Below are 11,492 nucleotides of genomic sequence, written 5' to 3'. Positions count from 1 at the left end.
GGTGTGCGAACGCGGTGATGTGCCGAGGTAGTCACGACGTCGCGTTCGTGATCGTGCAAGGAGCACGACTTTGACGACGGTGCAGTACCTATACAGCGCGTCACAAACGTACCAGTCGACCCAGCGTCTGATTTGGCGGCTTCCATGCACGGTGTTTTTAACACGGACTCGAACGTCGTGACTCAACGGTGCGCCTGCACGAGTCGGCGCAAGAGACGCCAACGTCACCCGTTGGACTCGCCGTCAACAAAGCATGACGCTGGAGCAAAGATACGCTCATGCCCGCGACGGGCGTCGCATCGTCGCCACGCGACTGTTAATTAGGACATATCCTCGTTTCAACGCCAGTCTCGATTCCATATCCGGTACACTCTTCGCAAGGGTTTATCCGGACGTTTTAGACCCAGTGGAATCAAGTCTCGGAGGTTTTGCATTTGCAACCGGCAAGACGCAGCGCGGCCTGAGACGACGACGCCCGTGGCCGCAGCATGACGCCATCCACCAAGCCAGAAGTGACGTCTACCGACGCGGCTAGCCGAAGCTACATGATCGGCTCGGCCGGCGGCGCCCAGCTCCAGGACATTTTGCGCACGGCTGCGCAGCCGGAGGAGGCCATCGTCTCCTTCCAGAAGCAGCATGGACTCAAGGAAGACACGGCCGCGTCGCTGCAGCTACTCGACTTGCTTGGCTGCCGGCGCTCCGAGACCCATCGTAGCCTTCTCGACGCGCTGCTGCAAACGCTTCTCGCGCGCATTCAACACAAGCACACGAGCGAGGCGCAGCTGCTCAAGCTGCTCGAGACCACGTTCCCGTACCTCGAGTACAAGGAGCTGCGGTGCATCCCGATCGCGATCATGGCGGCGCAGAGCTCGACGCCGTCGCTGTACCTCAAGGAGATGTGCGACCCGGACCACCGGCATCTGCTCGAGCACCTCCCAATGCACGTCAAGCGCCGCCTCTGGAGCATCGCGCCGCACGAACTGCGGCTCGAGATGGACAAGGTCGTTGGCCAGTACCTCGACCACAAGCGATCGCTGCTCCTCGAGGCGTCGAGCCCCTTTGACTTGCACGCCCACCACGCGCTCTCGCCCGAAGACAGGCGGAAGCAAGACCCGGTGCTCGCAACGCTTGTCAACATGATTGGCGACTCGGCCGAGCTCTACCTGCAGTGCGTCGACATTCTACGGTCCATCATCGCGTCTGGGGTACTCCCGGGGCACACGTCGTCGCTCGAGTCACCGAAAGAGTACACGTACCTCGCGTCCCTGCTCGGGACGCTGCGCAGCGACATGGCCAACGTCCAGCGCGACCACGCGACGACGCTCGTGCGCACCGACCCACTGCATAAGTTCCTTTGGTTCCTCGACCACGCGGTCAAGACCAACCACATGGACGCGGCGCAGCTGCTCGAGATGCTTCTCGTGCTCCGCAAGCTCCGGCTGCGCGATGCCAAGCCGTCGGCGACCGCGATTGCATCGGCGCCGCCGCCGCCCAAGGAAACGCTCCTCAAGCTCATTGACCAAATGACCAAGTCGGACAGCCGCCGCATCTTTGCCGACCCGGTGCCAGACGACGTGCCCAACTACCACACGATCATTGCGTCGCCGATGGATCTGAGCACGCTGCGGCAGAACGTCCATGCGGCCCTCTACAGCTCGCTCGCCTCGTTTGCCAAGGACGTCAACCTCATCTGGACCAACTGCATGACGTTCAACGAAGAAGGTACGATCTACCACAGAGAGGCCAAGCGGCTTGAGAAGCTCAGCGCTGGCTGGATCGACAAGGCGCGCGTCGCACTGGAAGCCGAGAAGGCACCGCCGTGCCTCCTCGCGACAGCTGGCGCCCTCTCGGCAAAAGACGCCAACGACACGGAGCGCTCGGGCATGGTGTTTGAAGGTGAGTGCGACCCGCTCCTTGCCGACGTGGCCATCGTGCTCTCGGACCCGATCGTCAAGCGGCTCTTGCACCACGTACTGTGGCTCCAGCTGCGGTCGGTCTCGGCCCGGCACATCTTCCCGACCGACGACGTTGTCTGCCGCGGCCTCGTGCAGCTACTGCATGTGGGCAACATTGGCTCGGTGCGCCGCATGGTGCGCAAGCAAGACTACCTCCTGCGGTCGCCGCCCGTGCTCGTGCTCCGCCTCTGCCTCCCGCTCATGCTGCGCGCGCAGCTCTCGAGTGCCCACATGCCCCACCAAACGCTCGCCCTCTTTGACGAGAGCTGGTCGACCGTATGGGCCAATGGCACGTGTCTCAAAGCCCTTGGCCGCCAGTTTTTCCTGACGCTGCTGCACGACGGAGCGCTGAGTGCGGCCCACGCGCTCCTCAAGACGACCGAGACTGCCACCGAGAAGGACGAGGCGTGGACTCGGGATCTTGTGTTCCTGTCGAGCGTCGTGCACGCACTGCTGCTGCCCAAGCATCTCAAAAACAAGGAAGGACATTGGAAGACACTGGTGCACAGCCTGTTCGAGACACTGTGGCTGCCCGCCGTGCGCCTCGAGCAAGGCAAGGCGTACATGGACGCCGACGACGTTGTCGTGCTTCCGCTCCTGCCTCTCCACGCACAGATGGCGCGCCTCTTGGTCGCCGTGGCCGACGACAAAGAGTCGACGATGATTGCTTTTGCGACCGCGGCGCTGCACGGCTTGACGTCCGAGACCGTGCCACTCGCCGTTGTCGCGGCCAGCGCCACGTTTGCATCGCTACGCCCTTTCTACCGCAAGCTACAGCTCAAGCATCCCGAGCTCGCCAAGGACGTGACGTTCGACGACGATGTGTAGCTGCGTAATAGATGCACGTCCTTTGAGTATTATCCACGCGCAAGTTCTACGTGCTGACGACCAGACACAACCTCCGCGCTCGTCGTTATCACCGGCTGTTGCCACCGAGGACCGTTGTTGCGGCTTGTTGCCGCCATGGTGCCAGGGCAGCGTAGCCATTGCTGGCAGCTCATTCTGCGAGGCTGTGCTCCCAGCGCATCCTGCGAGCTCGACGGCGCGATCCGTGCAGCAGAGGCATGCCTCGTAGTATGGGGCCGCGTGGCGCGTTGCTACACGGTATCCGGAATTGGCACGGTATCCGGCAGTGCAATTTCAGGGGCCAAGTCAGTTGACGACGACGACGACGCACGAGACGAGCATGTCGATCTCGCAGTTCTACATCCTCAGCAGCCGCGGCGACACGGTGCTCGCCAACGACTTTCGCGGCGATATCCCGTCCGACAGCAGCGAGATCTTCTTCCGCAAGGTCAAGTTCTGGGACAAGGGCGACGCGCCGCCGGCCTTCCACGTCGATGGCGTCAACTATTTGTACGTCAAGAAGAATGGCCTCTACTTTGTGGCGACGACGCGCTTCAATGTGTCGCCAGCGTACATCCTCGAGCTCCTCACGCGCCTCTGCCGCGTCTTCAAGGACTACTGCGGCGTGCTCTCGGAAGAGACATTGCGCAAGAACTTTATCTTGTGCTACGAGCTCTTGGACGAGACGCTCGACTTTGGCTTTGCGCAGGACACGAGCACCGAAGGGCTCAAGGTGCATGTGCACAACGAAGCCATCTTGGTGGGCGAGGCCGCGCTCGCGAAGGAGCAAAAGTTCAACTCGATGATGAACCGCCACTCGAACATCAAGGCCGCCAACGCGGTCCGGAAGCCTGTCGCGAACGGCCAGCAGACCAACAAGAAGAGTGAGAACGAGCTTTTCTGTGACATTCTCGAGCGCCTCAACGTGGTCTTCTCGTCGAGCGGCCAAATGCTCAACGCGAGCATTGAAGGCAAGATCCAGATGAAGTCGTACCTCCAGGGCAACCCGGAGCTCCGGCTCGCGCTCAACGAAGACCTCGTCATTGGCGCCGGCAACCACCGCCCGTTTGGCAACACATACAACCAGGTGATCCTGGACGACTGCAACTTTCACGAGTGCGTCCAGCTCGACGAGTTTGAGCGCGACCGCGTGCTGACGTTTACGCCGCCCGATGGCGAGTTTACGGTATGTTGTATCAACTTGATACGATTGCGCACCGGTTCTCTAGGTCATGAACTACCGCTTGACGGGCGAGTTCCGGTCGCCGTTCAAGATCTTCCCGTACGTTGAAGAAGTGTCGCCGACCAAGATCGAGATGGTCGTCAAGGTCCGCGCCGACATGCCCGACACCAACTACGGCGCCAACGTCATCATCCGGTTTCCAGTGCCGTCGTCGACGGTCAGCGTGTCGTGCGACCTTGGCAACAACGGCGCGGGCCAGCTCGCGGAATTCCGCGAAAATGAAAACCAAGTGCGCTGGGCCATCAAGCGCTTCAACGGCACGGCCGAGTTTACACTCCGCGCCAAGATTACGCTCAAGGAGCCCAACCCGCACGTGCGCCGCGAGATTGGCCCGATCTCGATGAACTTTGAGATTCCCATGTACAACGTCTCGACGCTCCAAGTGCGCTACCTCCGCATCCCCGAGCACGCCCGGCACCCGAATTATGTATACAAGCGCTGGCTCCGCTACGTGACGCAGTCCAACTCGTATGTCTGCCGCGTCTAAGGTGGGACGAGAAAAATTGCAAGTCATTTTGCCACGTTGTACTCGACTCTTTTGTGTTGTTGTTGGAAAAGGAGTGTTGAAGACAAAGGTGAGACAAGGTAGTGGCATTGGGATTGGGCTACTTGTGGCAATATCACGAGCTCGTCGAGGCACTCCGATCGATTTGCAGGTTTCTGGGCTGGTGAAATGGGCGCATTCCATTGGCTGACGTATATCAAGCGCTTTCTAACACTCCATTCTTTCGTACACGATTTGCACACGTTGTCGACGTCCAATGACGACGCGAGTGCGAGCGCTCTGCTCACCAAAGTGTCTTTTATCATTTAGCAATGCTGATGCGCGAGCGTAAAAAAACTGAATGGCGGTCCTCGCCGCCCCTTCGATCGCGTGCGGCCGGCGACGCGTCGCCTCTGATTGGTCAAAAAGAATTCGAGCGGACCAATCCGATCGCTTCACAACGCTATCTTGGTGTGAGTGCCGTTTCCAAGTTTCCAGGCTCGTGAGGCAATCCTCCTACTACACCTACAGACACGCCCCCTCCCAGGAATGCAGTGACCGAGCGAGATCTTCCTCACTGCAGGAAGCTCGGACATCCGTAGTACCCTCAATGCTACGTCTCTGGTCTCGGGGTAAAACATCCAGTACCTTACATCAAGCCTTGCTTACATCGTTGGACGTACAGCGTACGTTATTCGCATCTTCTGCACTCGACAGCTTTACGACCAAATGTGTGTGTGACAGCAAGCGACGGGAGAGTCGCTCGCTGGCGGCGCATGTCTCGGCGACTGCGTGACTGGAATCGATCACGCCAATCGCCAATCCCAGACACAGTGTCCACAAGCAAAGGCTACGAGCGATACCATATGCATGGACAACAGCAGGTCTATATTCTGGAAAACGTCCGCCGCCGTCTGGTCCACACAAACGGGGCCACTCAGCAAGCCATATTTAGAAAAACACCATTCCCTCATGACGTGGGTCTGCTGTTCCTTTGACCAACTCTCGGCGTCGACCTTGTACGACATTCTACACCTGCGCTGTCAAATCTTTGTCGTCGGTCAAAAGAGCGCGTACTTGGATCTCGACCACGTCGACAAGCGCTGTCTGCACCTCTTCAACGTCTCGGAGAAGGGCAATGTCGTCGCCTACGCGCGGCTCCTCGGGCCAGGCGCCAAACACGACTCGCAGCGGCGACCGATGATCGGACGCGTCCTCACGGCGCCCGATGCGCGCGGCAAAGGCCTCGGGAAGGCGCTCGTCCGGCGCGCGATCGACGAGTGCAGTGCACGGTGGCCTCGTGACGCGATTGAGATCGGCGCGCAGTCGTATTTGCGATCGTTTTACGAAGATTTTGGCTTTCGCGTCACGTCAGCGCCGTACATGCACTATACCGTCGAGCACATGGACATGGTCCGCGATGTTTCGGCCGAGTAGATGCGAAACGCAATCATATTCCATTCTCACGTGAATATTTAAGAAAATCGCTTGGCGGCTTATGCACTACTCTCACACTCAAGCTCTGTGGTATCGAGTTTTGTTGGATAAAGATTGCACGACTTGAAAATCTACTATTATGCTGGATAGAGTGGTGAATATATTGTGCTAAGGGAACGTTATCGCATACTCGTAGCCTTGACGAGCTTGTGCTGATGATGACGTTTGACGTTTGGATCGCGTTTCTGAAATGGGCGCATCCCATTGGATAACATATATCAAGCGCTTCTTAACGTTTGGTTTCTTTCGCGCTCGACTTGGACGCGTTGTCGACCTCCAACGGCGACACCAGTAAGCGCGCTCTGCTCACCAAAGTGATTTCTACCATTCTACATCGTTGATGCGCGTGCACCAAAAAACGTGATGGTGGCAACTCCGCCGCTTGGATCGCGTGGGAGGCCAGTGCTTGTTGCCTCTGATTGGACAAAAATAAAATTGGGCGGACCAATCCGATCGCTTCAACCTCCGATGGCGCTCTCCAGTGCATCGACGATCCAAGGTGTGGGCGATCACATAGCTAGCAAGAGCGACTTTCGCGCACTCGTGACCGAATCGTCTCCGGCTGCCTGCCTCGTCAGCACCACATCATGAGCTGAGACACTGGACCATCCTAAATCTGCGAGTGACGGCAAGTACACTACTTCAAACACACAAGCATGTCCACAAGCAAAGCAAATGCATGTTGAGTGGTTGTATACAGGCTCTGGGTCGTCTCCATCGTCTAGTCGACCTTGATGGACGCGTAAATCTTCTTGTTGAACCAAAGCGACGCCATGACGCCAATCGTGCCCGTGAGGAGCGAGAGCGCGCCCGAGATGATGCCCATGTAGCCAAAGTAGAGCATCGCGCCAATGATGTTGTTGACGTCGAGCCGCGTCCAGTAGTAGTAGGTCGAGTAGAGCATGACGTAGCCGCCGCACGCGCCCGAGACGATGAACGACCGCCACCACCAGTTGTAGTCTTCGCCGCAGAGCTGAAAGTACGTGAGCACGATCGTGATTTCCGCGCACGTGCCAATCAAAATCACAAACGAGAGCAGGAGAAAGCCAAAGACGTAGTAGTACTTGTCGGTCCAGAGCGATGTGAGCACAAAGAAGAGCTCGACAAAGATCGCGCCAAACGGAAGGATCCCGCCGACCGCCGCCGTCATGACGTTGGTCATGTACCAAGGCTGGAGCGGGATCGGGCGCGGAATGTTGCTGGTCGCGACGGGAAACTCGACCGTGGGCTGGCGGAACCCATAGTACGCCCCGAGGAAGACGAGCGGCACCGAGATACCAAACCAGAGAAAGACCACGAGCAGCATCGAGCCAAAGGGCACGGCCGCGTCCGAGCCCGCGCCCCACACAAAGAGGTTGAGCACAAAAAAGGTCGCAAACATAATGCCGGGGAAGAGCGTGCCGGTCAGGACAGTGCTGAGCTGCCAGCGCTTGCCCTTGAACATCTTGTACATGCGCGACGAAGCATAGCCCGCGACCATGCCCATGAGCACAAAGCAGACGAGGAGCGCAATGATCATCTTGCCGCGGTTCGACGGCGCGAGGAACCCGATGGCCGCAAAGAGCAGCGTCACGAGCGTCATCCCGAGAAGCTGGAAGCCGACACCGACCATGACGCAGAACAGCATTGGCTGCGTCGTCGGCGGGCGAAACACGTCGGCGTGCACAAGCTTCCAGCCCGACTCTTCGCGCTCTTCCATGCGCTCTTCTTCGGTGGGCACGCGGTTGTAGCGCGAGATGTCGCGGTGCAAGCTGCGCATGAGGATCATGCCGACCATGCCCGAGAGGAAGAGCACGATGAGGAGCGCGTTGATGATCGAGAACCAATGCACCTCGTCGCTGCCCGAGCCGACCTCAAAGTAAATGTCCCAGCGCGTGCGCCATTCGCGCGTATTGTCTTCGTTCCACTCGACGCTGTACGTCCAGTAGACCGTCGTCGACTTGGCGTCCTTGGCGTCCTTGCTCTCGTCGTCCTTGGGGTTGGGAAGGTACAGCTCGGGGTGCTCCTTTGTCGACGGGCTGCAAATGTCCATGCGCAACGGCTTCGAGTCCTTGACGGTAAACGCCTCCTTGTAGTCGTAGCTGTACGGGATGACCTCAAAGTCGACGATGCGGCCTTGGTTGGGCGACGGCCCCGACGTCATGTCGACCATGTTGTTGTAGCTGATGCGAATCGTCACGTGGTTGTTGAGGCGCGGCGCCAAATCAAACTCCTTGTTGAACGTGCCGAGCGGGAAGCCGAGCTCGGTCATGTCGTCGCGCTTGGACGAGACTGGGAGGTTGTCGACGATCCAGTTCATGCGGTACTGCTCCTTGATCATGGTCGCAAACTTCTTGATTTGCTTCTTCGTGTACGACTCGGTGCAGAGGACCTGGCACTGCTTGTTCTCGAGGAAGCGCAGCTCGTACGGCGAGTTCTCGATGCGGTTGGCGCTCAAGTACTCGCCGAGGTTCTCGCTCTTGTACTCGACCTTGGCCGGCGAGCAGAACGGGAGGTTGTAGTACTCGATCGGCAGCAGCGTCTCACGCGACGTGAGCGAGTTGACAAAGAGAGGGATCACGTCGCCGCGCTCGTACGTGATCATCTGCACACCCGGGAGGTAGAAGGCTTCGGCGACGGTCGCCGCCAGCGCCAGCACCACGCGCACCCACATGCTGCCAATTTCGAAAGTCCCGACCCTCTACAAGTCAATATGGGCCCTCACACGTGAAAAACTACATTTCACACGTGGCTTGCCACCTTGGTGCGGCGATTCGCGCCACCACCGACCGACGCGTTGTTGGACGCAGAGCTACCAAGGGCTTTTCGAAGCACAGATAACACGGCCGTAGAGAAGGCGCAAGCATCCACACCTCTTCGACGGCGGAGGCCAGGAACAACAGGTGGCATCGTCCAGCTTGATGGCCCGATGCGGACGAAGGCTACCAGTGCAGGCAGCACACGGGTGCCTGGAGCGACGGTGCAAAATAATGTCTGATCCAAGTAGTGACACCTACGGATGCGGTTGATGGGCACGGCACCAAGTAACTGCGACGCACAGTGGGAGCGCTCTTTTTGCATTGACGTTAGCAGCTCTTGTCGCCCGGTTGGGTGGCACTTGAACTGGGTTGCTGACGTTTGGGTCGATGCTTACGACATTGGTAGCCGCTGCTGTGCTGCTAACGTGCATAGACTGTGTCAAACGACGAAGCAGCACCCACGGGATCTGAGCCAACGCCCTAATACCACCCTGCGTCTGCATGATTGGTTTCTAGAAACGTCCAATCGACTACCTAGGACGACAAGCGACGTCGGGCGTGGACGCGCACTGCCCGGGACGCTGGTGGCGCGAGCCAAAGCAGTCACGCACCACGCGCGACAGGTGCTCAGTGAGGTGGTGAATGTGTGTTTTACTGTATTTTTCACGCCACGTGGCCACGTGGAGCCGTTTCAGACCGGTGGCGAACGGTCAACCTCTGAAAATTTATATTCGGATCTGCCACCACCGCGATGGCAGATCGCAAGCCACCATGAGCCTCGCATGGCGTTCGCAGACGCTCTCGTCGCTCACGGCGACCGACATGTACAAGATCCTCCAGCTGCGAGCCAACGTTTTCATCGTGGAGCAGAACGGCGTCGTCTTGGACCCGGATGGGCTCGACCTGCTCGAGTCGTGCCACCACGTCATGGGCACGAACGCCGACGGCGCCATTATGGCCTACGCGCGTGTGCTTGGCCCTGGCACGAAAGGCCCAGCGCAAACAGTGCCCGTGATCGGCCGCGTCGTTGTCGCCAAGGCGGCCCGCGGGACGGGCCTCGGACGCCAGGTCATGCACGAAGCTGTCGCGGCCGCACAGCGCGCGTACCCTGGCCAAGGTTGCCAGCTCGGCGCGCAAGCGTACCTCGAAACGTTCTACAACAGCCTTGGCTTTGCGCGTCTTCCGGGCTCGGCGCCCTACGACGACCATGGCATTCCGCATATCGACATGAAGCGCGAGTAGTTGACCGTCTTGATTGTTGCTTCATAACAATGTTTTTTGCATCCATTATATATGAACGTGTTCCGCGTTATCTTCATTATGACACAAAGACTTCGCATACGTAGCGCTACGCCTGAATGCGTGGGAGTTGGCACTAGCACTTGGTCGTTGGGAGTGAGCTGCGTACGGAGAGATCCATCCCGTGGTGGACCCCACTCGCCGAGTCATAGCTCGCGCGAGGTCGTTTTGAGCTGAGGTTCCGACATAATTGCACCTAAGATTCTGAAATAACTTTAGACTTGGGACAGGCCAACTGCCGCAAGTCGGGATGCAAGAAAGAACGACCCAGTTTCAATTTTCCATCGAGAACGCTCGCACCATGGTGCGCCACCCGAAGGATCCGTTCAGGAGCCGGAAGTCGAAGCGTTGTCTTCTCTTAGTGGGCTGCCAAGAAAACTAGGACCCCGACGAGGACAAGGACGTCAGCAAGCGCAAGGGCAAGGGCAAGAAGGAAGGCCCGAAGAAGAATACGAACGAACTGACGTACCGGCGCTTTCTTTGGCTGAAGGAGTCGACATGCGCTGTTGTCAAGAACGGCAACCGACTCCAGTGGGGCGACGAGCTGGCGTTCACTCTCGTCATTCGCGACAAAGGGCTTGTCATTACGGACGTCGACGGTCCGCAAGCGAATGAATTGGGGCTACGCTCCGGCGACGTGCTCGAGTTCATTACCATGGCCGAGAAGGTCGCTCCGGACGCGATACTCAAGGTCTTGTCGGCGTGGATGGGAGGCTCTCTCCATCGCCATCGCCACGCCCGGCAACGAGATCAGCGAAGTCGCAAAAGGTCGGAGGTCAACCTGCAAGGGAAAAGCAGCCGTCGTCGCCACGGGACGGTACTGCAAAAGCGAAGCCCGCCTCAAGGTTGGCGATCTCCTACGCAAGTACAAGATGCGCAAGCGAGGTGCACACACCTGGTTCGACAAGGTCATCACGAAGAAGATTTTTCATCTGTGGTATCGTGAAGAGGACGACGAAAGCAACACCAAGACTACCAAGGCTCCCGATTACTTCTGCAGAGCCGTGCACCACGACGAATTTCCTGACCTCTACGCGGCTTGGCTGAAGTCGCCCGAGTGCAAGTGGATGTACGGACCCCTAGCCGGTTTTGAAGCGCAAGGCGCGCGAAGAACGTGCGCTTCAAAACCGGCTAGGGGTCCGTTGGGGAACATCCACTTGCACTCGGGCGACTTCAGCCGAGCCGCGTAGAGGTCAGGAAATTCGTCGTGGTGCACGGCTCTGCAGAAGTAATCGGGAGCCTTGGTAGTCTTGGTGTTGCTTTCGTCGTCCTCTTCACGATACCACAGATGAAAAATCTTCTTCGTGATGACCTTGTCGAACCAGGTGTGTGCACCTCGCTTGCGCATCTTGTACTTGCGTAGGAAGGCGCGCGAAGAACGCCCCAAGTCGGCATCGAAGCGCAAGGTGACCGCTGCGACACCGATCCAC

General features: G+C 58.6%; 6 protein-coding genes across 6 annotated transcripts; 5 read left to right on the top strand and 1 right to left on the bottom strand.

Moving 5' to 3' along the window:
• The first annotated feature begins 395 nt into the window (after positions 1-395).
• SDRG_01019 (hypothetical protein) lies at positions 396-2,819 on the top strand. Its single transcript, XM_008606527.1, has one exon. It carries the CDS (start codon positions 489-491, stop codon positions 2,781-2,783), a length of 2,295 nt encoding a protein of 764 aa, XP_008604749.1. The 5' UTR covers positions 396-488; the 3' UTR covers positions 2,784-2,819.
• A 178-nt stretch (positions 2,820-2,997) lies between these two features.
• Positions 2,998-4,577, top strand: SDRG_01018 (hypothetical protein). Its single transcript, XM_008606526.1, has 2 exons — positions 2,998-3,987; positions 4,031-4,577. The coding sequence occupies exons 1-2, from the start codon at positions 3,142-3,144 to the stop codon at positions 4,529-4,531; spliced, it is 1,347 nt and encodes a 448-aa protein (XP_008604748.1). The 5' UTR covers positions 2,998-3,141; the 3' UTR covers positions 4,532-4,577.
• Positions 4,578-5,500: 923 nt separating this feature from the next.
• Positions 5,501-6,142, top strand: SDRG_01017 (hypothetical protein; the record flags this gene model as incomplete). The annotated part of the gene is made up of 1 exon (XM_008606525.1): positions 5,501-6,142. One exon carries the CDS (start codon positions 5,501-5,503, stop codon positions 5,963-5,965), a length of 465 nt encoding a protein of 154 aa, XP_008604747.1. The 3' UTR covers positions 5,966-6,142.
• Positions 6,143-6,682: 540 nt separating this feature from the next.
• SDRG_01016 (hypothetical protein) lies at positions 6,683-8,823 on the bottom strand. The gene is made up of 2 exons (XM_008606524.1): positions 8,765-8,823; positions 6,683-8,705 (listed from the first exon to the last, which is right to left on the bottom strand). The coding sequence occupies exon 2, from the start codon at positions 8,676-8,678 to the stop codon at positions 6,747-6,749; it is 1,932 nt and encodes a 643-aa protein (XP_008604746.1). The 5' UTR covers positions 8,679-8,705; positions 8,765-8,823; the 3' UTR covers positions 6,683-6,746.
• A 678-nt stretch (positions 8,824-9,501) lies between these two features.
• On the top strand, positions 9,502-10,093 carry SDRG_01015 (hypothetical protein). Its single transcript, XM_008606523.1, has one exon. The coding sequence runs from the start codon at positions 9,535-9,537 to the stop codon at positions 10,003-10,005; it is 471 nt and encodes a 156-aa protein (XP_008604745.1). The 5' UTR covers positions 9,502-9,534; the 3' UTR covers positions 10,006-10,093.
• Positions 10,094-10,312: 219 nt separating this feature from the next.
• SDRG_01014 (hypothetical protein) lies at positions 10,313-11,252 on the top strand (the record flags this gene model as incomplete). Its single annotated transcript, XM_008606522.1, has 4 exons — positions 10,313-10,366; positions 10,445-10,729; positions 10,776-11,131; positions 11,198-11,252. The coding sequence occupies 4 exons, from the start codon at positions 10,313-10,315 to the stop codon at positions 11,250-11,252; spliced, it is 750 nt and encodes a 249-aa protein (XP_008604744.1).
• Between the last annotated feature and the right edge of the window lie 240 nt (positions 11,253-11,492).

The sequence above is a fragment of the Saprolegnia diclina genome (genome assembly GCF_000281045.1).
Source record: "Saprolegnia diclina VS20 unplaced genomic scaffold supercont1.2, whole genome shotgun sequence".
NCBI lineage: Eukaryota > Oomycota > Saprolegniomycetes > Saprolegniales > Saprolegniaceae > Saprolegnia > Saprolegnia diclina.
Note: the sequence above shows the minus strand (reverse complement) of the source record. Positions and strands in the feature narration are given on the sequence as shown.

Excerpts from the sequence above, each read along its gene's own strand:
- SDRG_01019 (XM_008606527.1), top strand. The coding sequence starts at position 489 with ATGACGCCATCCACCAAGCCAGAAGTGACGTCTACCGACGCGGCTAGC.
- SDRG_01018 (XM_008606526.1), top strand. The coding sequence starts at position 3,142 with ATGTCGATCTCGCAGTTCTACATCCTCAGCAGCCGCGGCGACACGGTG. Across the intron at positions 3,988-4,030 it reads CGCCCGATGGCGAGTTTACG|GTCATGAACTACCGCTTGAC; the intron begins GTATGTTGTATC and ends CCGGTTCTCTAG.
- SDRG_01016 (XM_008606524.1), bottom strand. The coding sequence starts at position 8,678 with ATGTGGGTGCGCGTGGTGCTGGCGCTGGCGGCGACCGTCGCCGAAGCC.
- SDRG_01015 (XM_008606523.1), top strand. The coding sequence starts at position 9,535 with ATGAGCCTCGCATGGCGTTCGCAGACGCTCTCGTCGCTCACGGCGACC.